Source organism: Hylaeus anthracinus, unplaced genomic scaffold, assembly GCF_026225885.1.
Source record: "Hylaeus anthracinus isolate JK02 unplaced genomic scaffold, UHH_iyHylAnth1.0_haploid 12002, whole genome shotgun sequence".
Taxonomy (NCBI): Eukaryota; Metazoa; Arthropoda; class Insecta; order Hymenoptera; family Colletidae; genus Hylaeus; species Hylaeus anthracinus.
In genome coordinates this window covers 12,511,322-12,533,968 of record NW_026534349.1, presented here as the reverse complement: position 1 = coordinate 12,533,968, position 22,647 = coordinate 12,511,322, and the positions used below count along the sequence as shown (strand labels likewise).

Below are 22,647 nucleotides of genomic sequence, written 5' to 3'. Positions count from 1 at the left end.
GCCGGCCCGGCATACATGTAAATATAGGTTGCCTAATACAAGGGGCTTATTTTTCGGTACGTATCGAAATTCTGGCCGTTTTTACATTTTGGTATCAGGAGCACATGATATGCGAAGAGGTGGCACGAGGAATACCAGGTACGTATCAAAATTCTGAGGAAATTTTACATTTTAATATCAGGAGAACATGATACTCAAAGAAGTTGCATAATTTTTAATTAAATATCGATACTTACCTCTTGTATCAGGTGAACGTAATGAGCGAGTAGGTATAATTTTTATTTTCTGCTTGAAACTTACCTCTTGGATCAGGAGAACTGAATGTGCGAGTTGGTATCATAATTTTTATTTCTTTGCTCGATACTTACCTCTTGTATCAGGAGAACGTAATTTGTGAGTTGGTATCATAATATTTATTTTTTGCTTGAAACTTACCTCTTGTATCAGGAGAACCGAATGTGCGAGTTGGTCTCATAATTTTTATTTCTTTGCTCGATACTTACTTCTTGTATCAGGAGAACGTAATGTGTGAGTTGGTATCATAATTTTTATTTTTTGCTTGAAACTTACCTTTGGTATGAGGAGATTATGATGAACGAGGAGGGGGGACATTAATCGAATTTGGGTCGAATTTCACGTCTGATATTATAAGAACATGATATTCGAAGAGCTGGCATAAAGTTTTACCGTGAATCTCCAATAAGAGTTCATTCTGAACCGTGATTCTTATTAATACTTAATCGAGGACTGAATGTTACTATATGCATTGTAAATATTCAATTAATTCGGAGATGTACATATTTAATGCATTTCAAAGTTTTAGATTATTATATCAACGTTTTTCGAGAAAGTAATATTTTCATACACGAAAAGTTGAGAATAAGGTATTTTTCTATATTTTAATATCTATTGATTACAACAATTAAAACTTAATAATTCCGACATAATTAAACATTTGTGAGATATTCAGCATCATTCAGTGTTTAATTAAACATTAATAACAATAATGGCTCAGAATAAGTATTCATTCGAGATAATTAATCGTGAGAAATTTGTCGTTCGTTCAGTTATAAAGAACTTATCTTGGGAATCTCCAATAAGAGTCCGTTCTGTTTATGTGTAATTTTTCTCTATAAAAAAGTAAGCTAAGAGAAAAACGTAAAGCAGTAGATTGAAGAATTAATCAGTATAAGAATTTACAGAAAGTCTGATAAGCGAAAGAAATAACAATAAATATACAATTTTGAAATGAATTTTGAAAAAGATCATTTAACCCCGCTTGGTACGTTCAGTGCCACCATATATATCAGGAAAATTCATAGAAGAACTCATCGAAGTGCGTACTTTTAATTTACGCATAAAATATCCATAATAGATATTTCGTATGATCAGAAAAAATTCTCAAATGCGATCATTCTTTCAGAGTTGTTCCACTTTAAGTGGCAGCGAGTACGTAGAGGGGAAGGATAATAAAAAGTAAATAAACGTACCCTCTACAGATACATCCAGGCCGGACTAAAGCGCCCAAGGGCGTTTCCATGAAGAGCGAAAGCCGATCTTGTACGCTTTCCGACCGGTGAATTAAAGGAAGTAACGGAGCCCCGATGCGTGGAAATTTCTTCCTGAAAACTCGCCGGTAAAACGCAGGAGGCGCGTCGTTGCACCAAATGCAGAAACCGGTTTATCACTATCTCTCTCACTCTTCCACGGAGATGCGGCAAGGTCCTCCACCTTTTGCACCGTGTGTCCCTCAAACCTCTCCGTTCATTTTCGTCGCGTCTCGTCCTTCCATGCGCCGCTCTCGATATCTCGCGAAACGATACTGTTTTTTCTTCGACCGCATCCCTGCGGCGCGACGGCTTTTTCACGGCTGAAAACTTCACCCTCCGCGGTCAGACATCTTTCCGTTTCCCTGGCCACGGAATCTCGCGATTCATTTATTCATCAACGATTTTATTGCTCCTTTTCGAAGCAATACGAATATATTAATCCTTTGACTGCGCGACGATTTTTCTTGGAAGTTCTAAGAGCCGTGGAGTCGTGAATTTCAAAAAAGAAACATCAGCTTATACGGAACATTTCTATATTTACAGTTTATTTATAGGATGTCTAGTTTCTAAAATAAAAATTAAAAACTTGAAAGACCTTTTTCCTGAGATCTCGTAGCGATCTGATTCTGTTGTTGTTGTTTTCAAGAGAAAAAAATGAGTCGAACAATTGAATTTAAAAAAGCACCGTATAGAGAACGACAAAACGAAACGATTTTGTATACATGTACAGTTTATTCATGTGACGTTTCATTTCAGACATAAAAATTGAAAACTTAGACCATTTTCCTGAAATTCAATTTTCCCAACAAATCTCTAACTTCATGAACTGCGTTATTTTTGGTTGGATGCCTTTGTCGATAAACTGAATTGTCATTTTTCGCGTGACAACAATCTACAAAATTTCCAACAGAAGTCTTTGTATCCGTAAAAGATCAATGCATTCAATGCATTCAATGCAAACTAAGAATGGCTTTAACTCTGTCCCCTCTCAAGGCAAAGTCATATCGAAATTTTTAACTCCCCGCCCCTTCCACTCGAGATCCTTACGTAATTAATGAACAGCCCCCAATTACATGGTTTGTAATATAGACCGAGGTGGTCGATCTTCGATTAATTTTTATTTATTCAATTTATTCGTTTCTTTAAATTGTATAAAATTCTGGTTTGTGTTGAATGCGACACCGCATAAACACGAAAGGGTTAAATGTTCGAACAGACGATGTCGCGGTCATTAAATACAAAATACGCTACGGTTTTTCTCCGTGTAGTTTACGCTCGAGGGAATACCCGATCTAGATCTAGAGCGACACCTGTCTCTCACAAGTATATCTCTTTGTGACGCAAAGTTATGGCAATGGTTACGTCGTAACGTCCTACGCGGTTCCAGTGGCCGAGCTGCCCGAGCAATTCCCGTGACGTCCGTGCAGAGATTCTCGAAGTGATTGCACTGTTTGCGACTCTTTTTGCTATTTAAAGTTTCCTGTGGTCTCCGGAGAAGGATAGACGGGTGTAGTAATACGTGATGAATATTTGCCGTGAACGTTATACGGATAATTACGGTCTGTCTAACGAGAGCATGTACACCTACGCTTATAAATATGCGCACACTTACTCAATCGAAATACATATCTAAAGGAAATTACGAATCTGTTAATGAATATCACTCATGTATTTGTACATACTTTGTATCGCATTAGACAATATATTTCACCAATTATTTATTTAATATTTCAGGAGGAATGATAGAAGCAATTCTATTTTCTTTTCATTAATCTATCCGCTATGCGCTCTTAAAATTTCTTTTGCCAATCTTGACGCCCTAGCTATTAATTTCTTCGTTGTATCCAAACTGATATTATTTATTTTCTTTTGTAATATCTCGTTGTACATGTTTTTCAGATGTTGGACATTATTTCTATCTAAATGAAAACTCTAATAATATACTGTTTGATTATATTCAATGATATCGTTGTATCAAAATAATATTATTTATTTTATTTGTAATATCTCGTTGTAAATGTTTCTCAGACGTTGGACATTTTTTTCTGTCTAAATTAAAACTTTAGTAATATACAATATAATATTATTAAATATTACAAACTGTAAATAGACATCCATAGTAGAATTTACCAACAAAAGATCGTATAATAATAATTTATAGTGTTTATTAATTACTCGTTGAAGGTAGTAAATGTCCATGTCGTAATCTCCGAATGGCTCAACGTAATTAAATAAAGTAACTCGTAGTTGCTTTGTTCGTCATTCCTTTACTTCGCATTAAAAGAAAAGTTGTAGTAATCATCCAGTTTTTGCGAGGATACGACGCTTTGAAGTATGAGTTCTGTGTACGCGAAACAATTCGAAACAGTGTTCTCGCGTTCGCATCTAAGAGGGCTCAAAATATCGATCAAAGCGGCTGACAAATATATAAATTGGTGAAAATGCCGAACAGGAAACCCCGCCCCAAGAACCTTAACCTTGACATATGTTGTCAAGGTCAAGGTCATCGGAGCTAGCTGTGCCAAAATGAAGTGTACTCGTAATCTATGTTTAACTAAAGTTTTTTACGAACATCTCGGAAACTAAGGGGCGGTGACATGTATAGGGATAAGTTGTTCAGGATGATGACCTTGACAAAATATTTCAAGGTCATCAAAAACCGGCGAGGAGGGAAAACTTTTAAATAATTACCACAACTTCCAATAGTACTCTTAAAAATAATCCTAACAGGCATCATTACTTGTATTAAAGAAAAATTATAGTAATATAGAAAAGTACAATTAAATGGAGCAATTACAATCATGCATCGGATTTACTAGAGCAATCAAGAACTATATTATCCACATAGTTGTAATATACATAAAATATATTTCGTGTATTATTTATTTGTTCGTAAAGATGAATGTTATTTAGTAATAATATTGCGGTAGTATACAAAAATTGTATTTATTAAAGAAGGAAAAATGTAATGTGATCATTACAAATTTTTTCTCGACGTTTCGTACATTCTTCAAGAATTAAGTCCTTAAATAATTAATTATTTATATTTAGAAATCAGAAAGTAGCACAAAAGCGTGGCAACATTAACGTCAATTACTATAGCCACTCCTATATCGTTATAAATATTAATCAGTTTGGTTTCCAACTGCATAACAAGTGAAATGAAAAGTACTTTTACTAACGGCACGTGTCTCTCGTAATACAAAATACTCGCTGACCTCGATTTTTTGTTCCATACGTTTCACCTCGACAGGGTATATTAATTGTAATTATTTAATTATTTTACGACCACATTCTTAACAATGTTTTCGAATGACAACGATTTTTGGTTGCTTTGAAGAGTTCAATAATTACAACGACTTTCAGTAAATATTCAAAATATCCAAATATTTTAATCAGCGATACTAAACGGACCAAAGGAAAATTTCTTTTCCATTGCACTTAAAGTAAATCACGTAAATGAATTTAAGTTCCAGTTTTAAAGTTATTAAGCTTTCAATTTTTTTCATTTGTAAGTAAAGAAATCCAAACAGCGAATTTCAGCAGCCACGAGCGACCCCCACGTGACACGCAGAACAACAAACGCAGAACCGTACTCGGTACCATGTATCTCAAGGTCAAGGTCATCGTTAGGATTCAAGGCTTTTGCAAGTAATCACCTCCCCTTTTCGCGCTGCGTAGTAATCTCTTCGACTCGAGGTACCGAGCAAAGAAACATTTACTCAAATTAATAAGAAAATAAAGTGCTGGAGATTCGCAAGTGTCAAATTCTACCAGGCTATCTTCGCGAATCGCGTTATCAATGCTGAATCGATTTACCGGTAATCTCTTCGACTCGTGGAACCGAGCAAAGAAACATTTACTCAAATAAATAAGAAAATAAAGTGCTGGAGATTCGCAAGTGTCAAATTCTACCAGGCTATCTTCGCGAATCGCGTTATCAATGCTGAATCGATTTACCGGAAATCCTGACCACCGGAGGGGTGAACGGTCATGCTAAGTCGGCGACCAATTCGACCGGCGTTTCAATTTTTGCGCCAATCTTCGCGAACCCACCGACGCCATGACGTATTCGCGAGCCTCCGGGGGAAACGTCGTCCAATGATCCGTTTATCTCGACGTCTTACGGCGATCTCGACGCCACGCACCGCTGGACCCTTCGCCACTGGTTCCCCGCACGAAACACACAAATTCCCAACCGGTTCACCTGTTCACGATATAGGCCACTCGAAAGCGCACCGTCGATGGATCGCGATTTACGACTGGATCGAGATATTCTCGAAGGCGAGATCGACGCGTCGGCGGCGGCGAAACAACCGAGCACGCGAACGATCACGGACTGAAAGGCTCCTTACACAAGCGACTCGCCGTAGCCAACCGCGTGACCGGACACGAGGACGTAAACAAAGCGTGGAAGACGATTGGCCGAGACGCTACCTGGCCATTCAGGTATGTCAGATTCTTCGCGAAGCCGCCGCGGCTATCATCGGGATCACGGGATTTTTCGTGGATCATTATTCGACTTCATCGGTAACTCTTCGAGGCGTAGATGCGATTCATGGGGGTATTCTAGTCTAGAACGTTACAAAATATTCATTTTTCTTTTCGTTTTTTGAATTTTTTCAAAGCGTAGGGACGTCTGAAGAGAACAGTGTCCGCAACGACGTTATCAGCTACAGTTCATTTGGATACTGTATTTTAAATTTCTTCGCAGTTATTACTACACTTTCTTCGTTGGTAACGCGTAAAATGTGCAAAAGTGACATTCATTTTCAACCAGCAAGTAAGCGGAGATCGGGGTTTTAATCGTAATCGCACGTATACGTACAATTTTGTACGAGAAACTTCAAATGGACAAATTCAAGAGGCAACCTACGCGGTCTAAATAATTTTGTTGAACCTTTTATATTTTTATGCATAACAGAACAGCATTTATTCAGACGAATTCATAGACCTATCATACGTGGTCACTTTTTGTAATATAAAGATTTAAAACGAACGTAGATTTGAAGAAACGTAGAAACGTAGATTTAACGCAGCCCGTTAGTCGGTCAACAAGGATAAAGCATTCCCTATCCTTCTTCAGGGTGCTTTCTACGAGCCTCTCATCCCGTAATACAATGATCTTATACAAATGCAAACGATATACACTTTTATCAGGTTTTTGATCATTTTTTCACAATACTGGCGCACTGTTTTGCACGAGATTGCAAATTCTAAGTTCAAATGTGTAAAAATTCCCAAATGAACAATTACTTACTTTCGATATGAAAAGAAAAGTTGAATGCCAAGGTTATACTTTCGTTGAGCGAAGTAAAACTTGGAAAGTGTTACGAGATTACTGTATACAGGGTGCCCCAGAGCTCCTGTAAGAACCGGAAAGGGTTCTGGTGATCAAACGGAAATAATAAATTGAATTTACTGTTGCGTTCGATCACAAATCGCTTCTCAGCTTAGGGTTTACCGGTGCGCCGGATAACAGAACTGTATTTATTGAGCATCAACAAAAAATAAAAAAAAAAAAAAACTGTTTTTTGAAGTAAAGTATATAAGTCGTGTTATTTTTGATGCAAAGAGGTTTTCGACCACTGTCGTTCAATCTTTCATTGAGGACTTCTACGTTTTTTTTTTTCTATCGCTAAAAGCAAACGAATTATTCAGGTGGCATTTTTACAATCGATCACCCTGTGTACTATCGTGCCAATAACTTTATAAGTAGTTTCTTGAGGTCAAACTAAAAGTTTATCAATTTTGTATACCTTATAACTACGGAAAAAAATTGCTATTAATGCTCATAGAATAGTTCGCAAAATATGTTGGACCACTCGTACATCTTATTTTCATAAAATAGTTTTCGATTCACGTCACAGCACTTTCAATTAATTATCTAGCACTACTGGCTCCGCTCGACCGTTCGCTTGACTATTCATGTTTCCGCGTCAATTGACGGATTCGATGACAACCATCGTCGACCATTTGAAAAGAGGCCTAGCTTCTGTTACTTTCACTTTATTGTTCTCGGGTCTGGATGTCCAGTCACGTTCTTGGAACATGTTGCGAAGACTTGCTTCGGACGGACACCAAAGACGACAACATTTTTATCCAAATAACCATTTCGAATAACGAAAAGGAGACGAGTAACTGCTTATTCTGTATTCTTTGAAATTAAACACCTTACAACGAAAAACAGTTTTTCTGTTTAGAAGTACTTCCAACAATATTGAAATTAAGAGTAATTGTTATATTTTTTTCGAAGCAATCACAAATTGTATCCACATCACGATTCATAAAATATATCTGACGTATAATTTGTCACGCTGTAACATTAATCCATGCTTCGTGTTTCCTTTGAGACCTTGTTAGCAGTAGAAACTTTTTAAATTATTCAACACGTGCCGCCAGAGTACATCCATTTAACTTATAATCCAGTTATAAACTATATTCACAGACATCGTGGGAGTGTCAATGTTAGATGTTAATATTGTCACATTCATGCTGTATACGTGAAACTGTGAAAACTGTTACAAATTAACGGATATATTTTATCAAACGTGACAAATCGTGTTTTGTTGCTATTGGAAATCCAATAATTGTATAATGAAAAATTTCACAAAAGAAAAACGAAAATGTAACCATTCGACGCAACATGATCTGCGAATAAATTTTTACACGTACATTGTACCACCTTAAAACGTCGATGTTTGTTGTTTAACCTATTCAGTGCTATGGAATTTAAAAGTGTAAAAGCCAAAAGTGCCGAAATTCTGTTTGCATTCTGGATAGATTTTTGAAAATAAATAACAGTTCCTGAAGTGAATTTTCGAATTTATCCACGCCGCCTCTCAATGTTTTTTTTTTCACAAAATCAATTAATGTAATTACATCGAATTTCCACTTAAATATACGCAACGATCGTTGCTAGTATCATCGTGTAGTACGACAAAGGTTAACACTCTACATAAGCAATAACAGTCTGTGTTATTTGGCACTAACGCTGTGTGGTCCAGACTTGTTGATTTCGGTGGATTTTTGTCGAACCACCTTCGACATAAGACCGCAAGTTTTTAAAGGTTTCACATTATTTATTGCACCGAAACAATTTAATATTCCTACCACGTTAGTAATATTTTTCCAATGTTTCTTTCTAAAAGTGTTTCTAAGAGAACGAAGACGTCAAATTACTCTAAATCGAAGTATTTGGAAATGAATTCCCCGAAAATAAATACAAGTCCAAACATTTCCTTTTATACAATGTTCGTATCTATCTCGAGTGTTAAAAAAATGTATTTCTTATACATAGCGTAGCTTTTTATTACTGAAAAAATATTTAATATCGGTTCAGTAGTTCCAGAGATTACCCTCTATACATACATACAAATAAACAAACTTGACCTCTTTATAATACTAATACTTAAATATTCTGTGAAAGGAAAAGTCAGGATTCGCATTAATTTCCTTGTAATTAATTCGCGAAGAAGGCACTATTTTGGAGCAATCTGATTACACAGAGAGTGCAATTTCAATGACTGTTAACTATACCCAGCTATTATTCGTTATCCGTTACTCGAATAAGATATCGCTCATCTTTGATGGACTATGTCGAATCCTTGCACGGTATTTACGTGCTCAGGAGAAACTTCGCGAAGTCGGAGGTACATCTAGTGAACGTCTACGGAGCTAAGTGGAGGAAAGGCGAGTGAAACGCTGTTAGGTAGTTCGAAGGCGACGTTAAAATCTGGCATTACGTGCACACAATAGCAGAGACCACGTGAAAGGGCCAACGTCACGAAATTCACGAGAGACCCGAGCACCTTTCTTCGTCGGTGCGTTGCTCCGTTCTTGCCGCGAAAGCGGGGCCAACCGGTTTACCTGTCCACGAACCTCAACTCTCGGCTAAACGAGCCTCGCCATTGGTCGATACCTGGCTCAGCTTAGAACCGTCTTCGCCACGTCGAAGCTCGTTTGCTCCATCAAAAATTGTACTTTATACGTAATTGTACTTTATACAAGATTCTATTTTGATAACTGAATTAATTTTAATTTGGATTAGTGCACAAAAAATAAATTTTACTTTTATACGCTTTGCTATACAGGCTGAGGCATTTAACAGGTCACTTGAATAATTCGCTTATTTTAGGTATAGAAAAAAAAAAGCGTCAGTTTTAGTCAGCCTGTGTAACCTCAGGTCATTGTATTCGTTTTGAAATGCTCTATCAGAATGTGTATAAGAAACTATATCATTCTATATAAAAAAAAACAGTCGACTTTCATATCTCTTCTATTCATCCACCGATAAAAAAGTTATTGGCACCATGCTACGTTCTCCTCGAAATCAAACAACTCTTGTTCGACACTTTTTTTTCTATCGCTAAAAGTAACCGAATTATTCAGTTGGACTGTTTTAAATGCCTCACCCTGTATATGTATATCTGTTTAGACATCTGAGGATGTGTGAAAAGTTTATAGATCTATCATCATTGAAGTACACAGTGTGTTCTACGTTTAAACTGATTCAAGTTCTTGATCTGAATAAAATCTCTTCGCGTTAATGAATTTGATTTGTACTTGTTTTTCACGATTTCGTAGCAATTTGTCTGTAATTTTCAGACGTGCTTACTTTTTCAAATTAGAAATACTCGAATGATTATAGATAATCAAAGTTGGAGGAACAGGAAAATCCATGAAAATAAAATAACAAAGAAAATAAAATAAAACTTGTATATGACACATTCCAACATTTTAACAATTTTTGCCATTTGTTACTTCTCATTAAGAAAAAGGAACTTGGAAGTGACCGTTTAAGTTAAAATTTGATTTTTATAAATTTTATTATTAATTTTATTTATAAAAATCAAATTTTGAATCTTTCAATCACTGAAATCACTATTATCTGAGATACTTGTTTTCAGGATAAGGGTCGGTACTATAAAGTCTTAATAAATTTTAGTATATTAAAATTAAAGGTTACTGCATTCTTCATTAGGAAGACGAATGTGCACCTGATCGTTAACTTTCAAACGCTGTTTTGAAAAATTGTTCCATAAAGATCATATATATCTCAAAAACAAAGCGAGGCTTCCCATTCTGAAAACTTACTTCGCAATAAGTGTCCAGCCAGCAAATTTAACTTTCATCTGCGTTTCAATAAGTGGATTCATTATTGCGCTTCAAATGATTACAGTTTGGTGCTGACCATCGAATATCTATGCCTCGCAGAGCAACAGTGTGGAGTTTACGCAATTTAACTTCGAGCCACCAGCGTTCCCAATGGCCGAAAACTTCTAATCGCAAGATTGTTCCACGAGGACTTGCTCGACCGCGAGAATCAAATTGAACTCGCTCAGAAACGAGCCGCTATAATTAATCGATATCCGCGAACCTTGCAATCCTTACGATTATTAACCATTTGCCCTAAGATAGCTCTAACCTCGTTAACCCTTTGACTGCGAGACGATTTCAGCTGGAAATCCTAAGAAGCGTAGAGTTGTGAATGTTAAAAAAAATATCAGCTTATAGGAAACGATAAGATGGAACTTTTTATCTTTTACAGTTTATTCACAGGGCGTTTACTCTTTAAAATAGAAATTAAGAACGTAGAAGATCATTTTTCTATGAATTCGATTACATTTGAAATAGTGAAAATGAAAGGATGGTTAGTTGACAATTACTTATTTGTTGATATATTAAAAAATATTACCTCATAGAGGATGATAAGACGAAACTTTGATATATTTACAGTTTGTTCATAGGACGTTTAGTTTCAGTGATAAAAATTGAAAACTTTTTCCAGAAATCCAATTGTTGCAACGAACTTCTGAATTTTCAATTTTTATTTTCGAAACTAACCGTCCTATGAACAAACTGTAAATATAAAAAAAGTTTCGTCTTATCATCACCTATAAGCCGATACTTTTAAAAAATTAATTTAACAAGTATAATATATACATTTCTCTGAACCCATTTCTCGAGGGCGTATATACCCTATGTATATGCCCTTCAAAGTCAAAGGGTCGAAGGACATACGTTTTTGATGTTGCACGAATGTAGGAATTCAACGTTAGAATCCAATGCGTTAAAACTGTTTCCAGCAGCTCAAAAAATTAATCAAACATGATTAATTCAAAGATTTACAAACCTATTATAGTTGGACAAACTCTCCTCTTGAAAGAAGATTTCATTTCTTGCTCACAGAGTCAAATGAAATCAGTCATAGAGTTCAATAAATAGCTTAATCGAGCTTTAATTTCAGTTTCAGCTCAACAGTTTTGATCTGTTTTTAATATTGCTACGAAAACTCGAAGTTTCGAACATGTCCAATAACTCCGAAGCGTCCGAATATTTTCGATCGTGGTTGTCGTTGCGCTAAGGGATGAATCTTCAAAGAGCAGGAGTCAACCTTGAATTTCAAACTTTCCCAATATCGAGGTGCGATCGATCGGCATCAACACGAATCTATTTTCGCGAGAGTCGCTGGATGTACGATAGAAGAAAAAAAAACACTCACCCAGAACTGCTCTGTGCCCCTTGACCCGCCTGCCAATGTTTGGCGAGACCAGGCTTAATCTGTCGCTTCTGGTGCCTAACAGGGGGCTGGGACTCCTCCTTGGCGGTGGTTGATCGACGCAAAGGCCGTAACTGCTTCCAGCGTTCGTCGTGATGCCCCATTCTGCCACGCTGTCGATCGAGCTGCTCCTTGGCAGGCAGAAGCTGGTCGTGCTGCAATCCCGTCTGTCAATCAAACCATCGTCTTACAAATTTTCGGCACGAGACTGGCATGCAATCCGTTGTGTAATTTCTGGGACGTCGGAACTGTGACTTCGCTCCTAGAATGGGAAACTTGGGGCAAATGTAAGTTCTTACTAACAATTTCAGCACGACAGCTATAGTTTGTATCGACGTACACCCCCAATCATAAGTCATTGAACACGTACTGCACTAGGACAGGGTGTGATACTAAATAAAAAAGATAGGGTTAAGTCGCCGAAAGACGTCCACGCCTTCGATTTGTATGATCTTGAAATATGTTGTTTAAAGGCATCACTTTGAACAACTTTTCTCTATACAAGGTGGTCTGTACAGGCTAGTCTACAGTTAAGTCTGGACAAAATCAGTGTATCAATTCTACAACTAATTTTCAACAAATAGTTGCTCTTAGACATTTTTCGAAAAACCCCTTATTTTAGAAATGTTACGACTATTAATTCTTTTTTCGTGTTTTCGACTTTACACAAAATTTTTACGGTTGGACTTCAAGGAGAAAATAACGTTTAAACAGATGTGTAAATTCTTAATTACAATTACGAAACGATTATTTGATCAAGTAATTGAATAATTGCTATTACAATTACTCTGTCGCACGTAATGGTATTTGCAATTACTTAATTACTAACAGTAATCCATGTAATTTTTAATAATTACTTATAACTGCCCAAAATGTAATTAAAAGGCTCAAGTCTAACATCTAAAGTAATTAAAAGGTAATTATAACTACTTTTTTTTTGCAATTGCAATTGCATGGACGTATACCGAATAATTGTTAAAAGTAATGATTAACGTCTTTCAATTACTTTTAGGTATTTCTTATTACGTTAGATTTGAGACGCCTTTTAATTACTTTCTGCGCAGTTACAACTAACCATTAAAAAATAATTGAATTACTCGGTAATTAAGAATAAAGTATTGCATAATTACTAAAAACAAAGTATTTAAGAATTACTTGAATATCTACTGTCTAATTCAAACGTAATTATTCCAAATTGTAACGAATACAAAAGTAATCATTACTTCACAGCTCCGGATAGGATCTATTGGTTTTATTAGAGTAACTGTTAAAAATTTTTGACTTTAACGAAAGCATAGTTTTCCAAGTTTTTTAGGGCGAGGAGCACGAATTTGAAGTCGGTTTCGAGGTACAAAATTTCTATGTCCATAAACACCCGAAAATACTAAATCACAACTCTGAAACATTTGATTACAATCGTAATCGTAATTATGATTATGGCCAACACTGCATCGAGGTATTACTGTACACATGGGCGTTCAAAAGCAAAATAATTGCGGTGTATGTATGTCTAATTGTCTATGTGTTTGGGTGCATACTGATGGCGCGTCTGTATGAAAGTGTAATTCTCTAGGATAAAAACGAATGCACCTTTAGATTTTCACAAGTAGACGGATTTAATAGGGCAAAACGTGACGCCCGTGTTTTTTCATAAATTCTTGACGTAGTGCTTTCGGCTATGTGAGCAGACACTAATTATATGGGTAACTATGGTTACATAGTGAATCTGTTACATGGTAAATTCGTCGCGTGTAAGTCGCCACTGGTCGCCTAACTAACCTATCTCGCGCGCGACAGTGATTCGCAGGTTGCCTTGCATCAGGCGTGTCTAAACTGAATTTATAATTGTTTATAATTATAAAATGAAGCGTCCCCACAATTTCATTACTCCTGATTTTCGTATCATTTCGGTTTGTAGAATTACTCCCTAAAAGGTAGACCTATTTGAATTTCGTGATAACCTGCATATAAGAAATTAAAAGTACGTCAAGAGCTTCGTTCTAATTACTCTTCTAATTTCTCACAAATTGTTTTATAACAAATGGAGAAGCGAAATGAGTACTTGTCTGAAAGAAATCATTATTACTGTTGATGATAATATGGACAGAAATCAACGTTGACTACAATCATTTTCAACTCCTTTTTGGGATATTCTAATTGTAAATAATTCTCGATACAACGGTCTAACTGTTTATCATTTTAATATTTCTCTTGTTCTTCATTAATCCTATTGAGAACATTTTTCCAATTTCTTCTTGCATACGGTACATACCAATGCTCTTTTTCTTTGTTCTTGACACTTCGTATAAAATTTGTTGTTTCCTGAAGTGGATCAGGATTACTATGCAAAGAGATTGAGGAATTAAAATAATGAATTGCTCGAGAACCAATAAAAATTACGTTTACTTTGTTAATTTAAAGTTTTACTCTCAAATAATAACCACGAACTGTCTGATCTTAAAACTTTGCTTATTATTTTAACGAGACTGTTCTACACAGGTTTAACGACATAATAATTTGAGCGTATTCAGGAAGATTGAAAACACGAATTAATTTTGTTAGTTACCATATGAATTAAATTCATGAAATTTGTTGGGCATACTAGAGCAGTAAATCTGCATCCCTTTCGTCGGTCGTTTAAACGTATCCCTGCTAACTTTGAAAATTGAGCATCCTGATGCTCACCTTTGACACGCGCTGTTAGGTCCTTCTTACAATAACCCCATTTGCACGCTACGGAAGTGTAATCGTGTTTGATAATCATATTAGCATGCAAAGATAATTCTTTGTAAACAGTTAATATCTTCCAGTATTTTGAATATTTATTTATTGTCTTAAACCAGTTTCGCAGAAAATTATCAGCTTCAAACGCAAGTTTTACCAAAACTCGTCTCACAAGCAATTTTTCATCCTTTTGTCGTATTTCTTCCCTCGACAAAAGGTCCTACACTACGTGTTTGCAATTGTAGCGCAAACATATCAGAATCCTCGCGTATAAAGAAGATCTTAAAAACCGTTCACATGTCCCTCACGAACGCAGGCTTGCAAGCGTTTCCACGTTTTATGCGACGTTCATTTTCTATTTCCAAAACGTGAACCCTAACAGCGACTTTTGTTCCCGAAATTGTGGAATCCTGACTGCGACTAGTCGAGGCTCGTTTCGTCTTTGAGGAAGATCCCCTGGGGAAAAAAACGCATGCAGGAACAACGGTAATTCCGTCGAGAGGTAATTCGAGAGCAACGAGGATTCAAGTCAGTTTCGTTAAATTATTAACATTACTCACCGTTCCTCGTTTTCCCGTTCCACGGGGGATATATAACAGCGAGAGACGAAAGTTGTTCACTCGCAGAATAAGAAACACAGGTATTTGCATCAGACGAGCATCCGCGAAATGGAAAAGAATTGGGTTCTCATAGCCTGGGAAATGTCCCCTGTGCGTTGATAACGGTGCTAGTTGCTTGCAAAGCTTCTCCTTATAATACTCCTTATGATACTAAACTCTAGTTTATATTCTTCCGTTGGCTCAAGAATACTGGCCGAAGTTTCATGTTATATACATTGGATAATTGAATTGGTTATTTCGATAACGACGTATGTTAATCACTGAATCCTTCGAATTAATAAATACTAAATTATTGCAGATGACTGTATTTTATTAGATTTTGTATTGGATATTATATTATTTTCAATTGTAGACCCAACGTTACATTCGGCTATTAGAAATAAATATAGACTGCGGATCTTTATGCATTTATGCACACAAAACGCAAACAATATGTAAGAATATAAAAAAGATTGAAAGTAAAGTTCACGTTATAATAATATTTGCAGAATAAAATAAATTCCTCTTTAAGTTAAATTTTGGTAGGCACGCTCGCGAATATTTTATTTTGCATAAATTTCCGTAGTCTAGTAATAAAGAAAAGAATAATTGAGGAGTTTGGGCTAATTTAGAATCAATGGATAAGTGCAAAAAGTGTTTTTCTTTTATTTAACGCAATTGCTAATAAACCATCTGCCAAAAGCACCTGTAAGATTTTGTTTTTTAATAATATAAACCTGTCGACGTAATCATTTAATTGTCTAAAACATCATGTACAAAGAGTTACAATCGAAAATTTACTGTAACTTTTGTATTGTATTAAAAATCAAAATCTTAAATCACCTTTTAGGAGCTCTTCAGCTTAAAAAATCTATGGACATTCTGTTTTCAACTAAAACTTTCTACGTCCTGTTTGATACTTGTTTGATCAAGTTTCCATCAGATGTCAATTCTATATAAAATAATTTTTGGAAAAGAAATATAATTGACATCGAAAAAGTATTAAAACTGCACTAAAAAGTATGAAATAATTTCTAGTTAATTGATATGAATACTCGCCAGTTCTAGATATACTATAATTGCTTAAAAATATGAAATAATTTCTACTTCCTTTATATTAGATTATGTTAAATAATCTTTTCGTAGACGGCGCAAAATTCAACAGTTTTAATTCCTGCTTGAGTTAGTTTTTTGTAAAGGCGGCCGTATTGTATACATTTAATGTATATACTATCTACACGAAAATACTGTCTGAGTAGGTTTGGGAAATTCTTTTTTGCGGAAGCTGGGGGTGGAAGTATTGGTTACTGCTAATGTATATATTCTCTCTCTCTATGAAAATACTGTCTGAGTAGGTTTGGGACAGTATTTGGTGGAGGTGGCGATATTGAATAATGTTAATGTATATGATGTCTAAAGTAGATATAATGGTAGCAATAATTTAAGGACGTATACTTTGTCACTCCGACAGAAAGTTAAACCAAGTTTGGTAATTTTGAATACAAGCAATTTTTAATTTTGCGTCGTCTACGAAAAGGTTATTTAACATAATCTAATATAAAGGAAATAGAAATTTAATATATTATTCAATATAATTTAATATAAAGGAAATAGAAATTATTTCATACTTTTTAGCACAGTTTTAATATTTTTTCGAAGTCGGTTATATTTGTTTTTTCAAAAATTATTTTATTTCACTGTTTTTAGTGGCAGTTTATAACCAATAGATTTTATGCAATAGCAATAGTTATGAGCAATATACAGGGTGTCCTAAAAATGTCGGAGGTCACGTTTTAAACGAAAGGAACACATTGAAGGGAAGTCAGGACACGTTAGCGTTTACAATATACAGACCGAAATCCACAAAAGCGCAAAAACTGTTAATAACAGCCTCGTCCACGACGAATAAGAGAGAGAAAGGAAGATTGAAATAAAGCTTTGAATAACTCGCGACAACTGGCTCTAATTAATTCGGATGCTTTTGACTTCGTAACGGAACAGGGAACACTCTATTTCCAATCTTGCCTCATTCAACAGAAAAAAGAAAGAAAGAACGACCGCCTTTACATACGGTAGTCGACCAGATTGGGCTCCCAGATTACATGCTGCTGTCGCTCCCTTCCACTGCGCGTGTTCATTTCGATTTTCAGGTTGTCAAAGTCACCGGAAGGAACTAACCGTGGATGCTGACACTTTGTTTCTTTGTGGACCTCGAGCTTTCGTTTCACATTGTCGCTTTGTTCCGCGAACAATAACGAGATACAGCCCTTTTAATCTGTTCACTGGCAAGGTTAACACTAATCATCATGTAGATTTTCGTTCTAGTAGATGTTCGTTTTATTTCAAATCGCTGTAACTTCTATTACTTGTTGTATCCATTTTGTTTCTATTACTTTAACTTTGACTACTTTTTATTGCTACCCCTTAGCAAAAATGAGCTAAGGGAAAAACGGAAAGCAGTAAATCGAAGAATTAGATAATATAAGAATTCACAGAAAGTCGAATGAGGAAAAGCACACACACACACACACACACACGTGAAAGAATTATAATTTACGCAATAAACGGCTAAGTTAATATTTACAGAAAGGAAAGATTCAACATTAAAATATTTAAAATAAATTGAATATTTTGAGAAAATAAAAGGATAAAAATAATTTGTTTTACGAGGAATAGAAAATAAAGAAAATTAAGATAACTTGTTTTACGAGGAACTAGAGTCTCTTGCCTATCACTCACTTCGTATATCACTACTAAGTACTCGATAATGCAAACTCTGCTCTAATTTAGCTCGCTCGGACTGCTACCACGCTCGCGCGACTGTACGATGAGAAGTGATCTCGGCTCGCGCTTTGCTCAACCACGTAAACGTTCTAGAAGGTTTGAAGACAAAGGATCCGAAAGCACATGATGGAAGGTTCGTTGATATAAAAACTATCAACATTGCTCGGCGACTTGGCACGCGCGAGAATCTTGTATTGACGAATGGTGCCATCCCTTCGCGTCTCGCGCCACCGAACTGCTCAATTCGTCCGCGCGACAACATTACGCGAATGCGAAACACAAGGCTGCTTCTAGGTATACCTCAGCTTCCAGAACGTTCGAAATGAAAAAATGTCAAAAGACATGCTTAACTCGATCACGTGGTATTTATACATCTCTCCTTCGAGCGATGTCTGTAACCGTCGTATCAAATATTTAAGAGACACGAGTAATATTTGAATTTAGCAATGATACGTTGTGTGCTTATCCTTTACCACGACGCTTGAATACTTATATCGCATATATAACAATTAACGCATAACTTTCGCGAAACGCAACGCGTACATACTATTATATTTACATATTAACATATTTATGCATTTATCAGTAGTGGAGAATATTTATACGTTTATCAGAAAGTGGAGCGACGACGTTGATTTCAAGGAGGGAACGTGTATCTTTGTTCAAAAATGAATTCAATAAACTACCGTCAAAGGCTAGGTTTGTGTTCGATTAGAACGAACTCGAGATGGTAAACCATCTTGAACACATTCCTGCCGTCGAAATCAAGAAAAAATAAAAATGAAAATATCGGCACGTAACAAGCGAAAGGAATAGCGATAAATGTACAATTTTAAAGAAAATTTTGGGAAAGGGTCGCTTGACCCCGCTTGGTACGTTTAGTGATAAACCTAACGTCAAAATAAAAGAATCGGATATATTTCATACCATTTGTGATACGGTAAAAAAACAAAATTCAAAGATTCTTTTTGAAAATCCTTTCCATCGTTTATTTATCGTGACATATTCGTTTCGGTTAATTTTCTAAAGAAATCGTATGAAAAGCGCGTCCGAATAAGGGGAGTGAGAGAATTGCAGAAAATTACAGAACCCTAAGCCACTAAGTCTTGATTAATGTATTTCACCTAACTACACGGATCCTTTCCATTCCTCGCTCTTAGCAGTCGGGTATTCTATGCGTCCGCAATTACCCCGACTCGAATTACGCGGCACTGACGTCGAATTATCCACCCGGTGACGTTTCGAAATTGGCGAGTTTACTTAATTCGCGATTCTCGACGGAAAAACACCGCCTATCCTCGCGCGTACGCGGTAAACATTTTCGTTGGTTTCGGAGAAAGAAAGAGTTTCGCTGTATCGGTATCCACCTGCTGCGAATATTGTTTATCTGTCGTCATTCGTTCCATCGATGGACACATTACGTCCATAAACATTATTGTTTATCGGACCGTTTTCTAACCGAGCCTTTCAGACTCTGACTGACTATCTCTAGAAAATAAATGAAAAGGAAATTGATGTTACAAATACAGGGTGTCACATCTACGCCAGGGTCATCTAAATATCATTTTCAATGATGATAATGCAAGAAATATTTTAAACGCAATTTGAATGGTTTGTGGAGCTCTTACGAGGAACCGTTTCTTATGTACAATTATCAAATTATTGGAAGGTCTTAAACAAACGTTGGAGTTTCGGTACGTTAACTTGTAACATTGACCTAACCCAGGACGTTATTTCTTACTGATACGTAGTATTGATATTTGTTTAGCTACGGTGTCTCTCGTTTCGCCTGGCTGTTCCAGGGAAGCGTGTGAACTATAAATAATTTTTAACGTCAGCCAAGGAGAGATAATTGCTTCTCCTCTTGGCAGGGGATAAGGTTTCAGAGTTGATGGCCAAGGAAAGGTCAGACACACGAGAAGATAACGGTAAACGTGATAAAAAACCATCTACTCAGACAAGCGAAATTCGACTGTACTTTTCCCCGTGCTGATCGATGCTGTCTTGGGATTAACCAACTATGTCCTTGCGAATCGGACAGGAATTTCAAGACACTAGAAACAATTCGATAGTAATATGTCTGAAGAGAATCTAATTGTTTTCCTAGTCACTGAAGAAACAGCTTGTACTTCTACATATATGCTTTACAAAAAAAAAATTATTTGTATAGATTTTTAGGCGATTCATGCACTGGCTTAGTTTTGAGAAAGAAGTTCCACAGAAATATTATTCAATTTTAATGATACGTTGTATACCAATTAGTGACGAGGGATTAGTAGGAAATTAGAACAATTCTTTATGTGCCAATCATTAATTATTCACACGGCCTATTATTTTATGAAAAGGATGTATAAAGTAGCGTAATTGTTAATTCATAATATCTTTAGTTTAAACTTCTTTTTAGCTGTTTCTTTGTTAAACTTTTAAGATAACTGTTTACATTTAAATTTCCTTAAATTATGAACAACAGTTTAAAATATATTTATAGTATTTATTGAAATTAGAAAATAGATATAAAATATACGTGTGTATGTGTTTATTTGGTATTTATAATTAAAAAAAAAAAGAAAGAACGCAAGCTAAGTTACGGGAACTAAATAATAATTTTCAATTTCATATTAATAATGAGTATTCGTCACTTTTATTTCAACTAAGTATTTTTAAGGTATACTACATATCAATATTTTATAAAATTGCCGATATGTGTTTAGTTGTTCGTGTTAGTTAAAGAAAACTGAAGGTTACAATATGTTTTATTCAGCGCTGACCATTTTAGTATTATAGTAGCTACAATTAGCTATATTATTATAATAATAGAAAAAAATACTGCAAAATTTTGCTCTACAATTTGAAATTAAAGAATACAGGAATCCGTTGGTCGTAGAGAACATAATGAGGGCTGTTCAATATTCCACTGTTATTGCAATACCACCGGAAATATTCTTACGCTAATCGATATCCTTCTTACTCTTTAACAAAAATTAATTTCTCCAACTATTAACGTGAATTTCCAACTTTTTCGGAAAGTATCACTTCCTCGGTGAAACCTGAAAATTCTTTAATCTCAAACTTTTCTCGTAATTTTCACCAGTCACCGGTCTTACAGTGAAGGGAAATAAATTTTACCGATACGCGAGCTAAAGTTGAATCCAACATCGAACGGATATGCAACGGCGTTTGACTGTAATCGAATGTTGCAGCGCGAAGGTTGAAGTTGATTTCAATATTCACCTGCTTCCAATTTTACATTCACATCGAACACCGTGAAAAAATCAGTACAAAATTTCGGTAATATTAAAACATTTTTTGTGAAATAAATAAACAAGATCTATCCTATAACAAGTATATCTTCGAAGATTGTCTGAGAACGGAATACAAAGTGGATCGGTTTAAAGGGCAAACGTTGGGGAAAGTACAAAGCAGCAGTAGTACAGGTCGTTCCTGGTCAGACGCATATAAAGTGGTCAGACGCAGTTAGAGGACTACGCAGATCGGTTTTCCATTATTCAAAGTATTGCGAACGGCGATATTTTTGCTACATCACTACTTTTATGTTACAATTGGGAGCCACGTGATTTCGAGATGAATAAATATCAGAACTGCAGTACTTATTTGAATAATGCATGACTGCATCGTATATTTGATGATGAGTCTACATAATAATTTAGATTTGATAATTGTGGATTAAGGCACAAGATATAAAAAACTGTCTGCATTGATCATTTTTAAATTTAATTAACTACATTCTTCTATTCCTTTTATAGTTAGAGTGTTATATAATTTATTGCAAGTTGATTATTATTATTACAACTGTATTCTTCGACCTTATGCTTATTGGTATATCAACATTTTTATGTTTTTTTTTGTGTGCTTAATACATATTCAAGAACAATGCTATTAGTTTTTTCCTATATTTTATTACCGTATGCACTACATTGTAGCAGCACTCAATTTTTATTTTCTTTGGAACAAGTATTTGATACTGAGAACGTTACTACGTCTTCTTGTTTTTTACAGGGTGTTCGGTAACTGCTGGTACAAGCGAAAAGGGGGTGATTCTACATGAAAAAATATGTCAAAAGTGAAGAATAAAAATGTTTCATGTGAGTCTTCGTTTTCGATCAAATCAGAAAAGAAAGGGGATCTTGGGGAGGTTTAGGCGGAGCGAGCGTAATCCCCTGTCCCCTCAGTCCTCTCCAGTTTGTAAGTGTTTCGCCACCTCCTGAGCAATGGTCAATACGTGCCACAATGAATATGGCGTGAATGGAACGTCTCATCTCCGACATATATTTAATTGAACGACAAATATCGAAGGTGTCTGTACAGTTACCTAGGTTAGTGCAAGTGTTTTCAGCCTCCAAAATTCTCGTGGAAAACCTAACCGATAAAAAGCTTCTTCAGACCGCGGAATCTAATGGACTCTTTCGTT

At 35.7% G+C, this 22,647-nt stretch overlaps 1 protein-coding gene across 6 annotated transcripts in view; it reads right to left on the bottom strand.

Moving 5' to 3' along the window:
* Window positions 1-22,647, bottom strand: part of LOC128891842 (ankyrin repeat and fibronectin type-III domain-containing protein 1) — a 201,110-nt gene that overhangs the window by 73,403 nt on the left and 105,060 nt on the right. For 3 of the 6 annotated variants that reach the window (XM_054151698.1, XM_054151697.1, XM_054151699.1), the window contains one exon: window positions 12,055-12,278. In XM_054151698.1, coding sequence (XP_054007673.1) covers window positions 12,055-12,278 — 224 coding nt within the window. Of the gene's footprint in view, window positions 1-1,490; window positions 6,547-12,054; window positions 12,279-22,647 lie in introns of those variants that run through there. The other 3 variants (XM_054151701.1, XM_054151700.1, XM_054151702.1) reach the window with 3 other exon arrangements.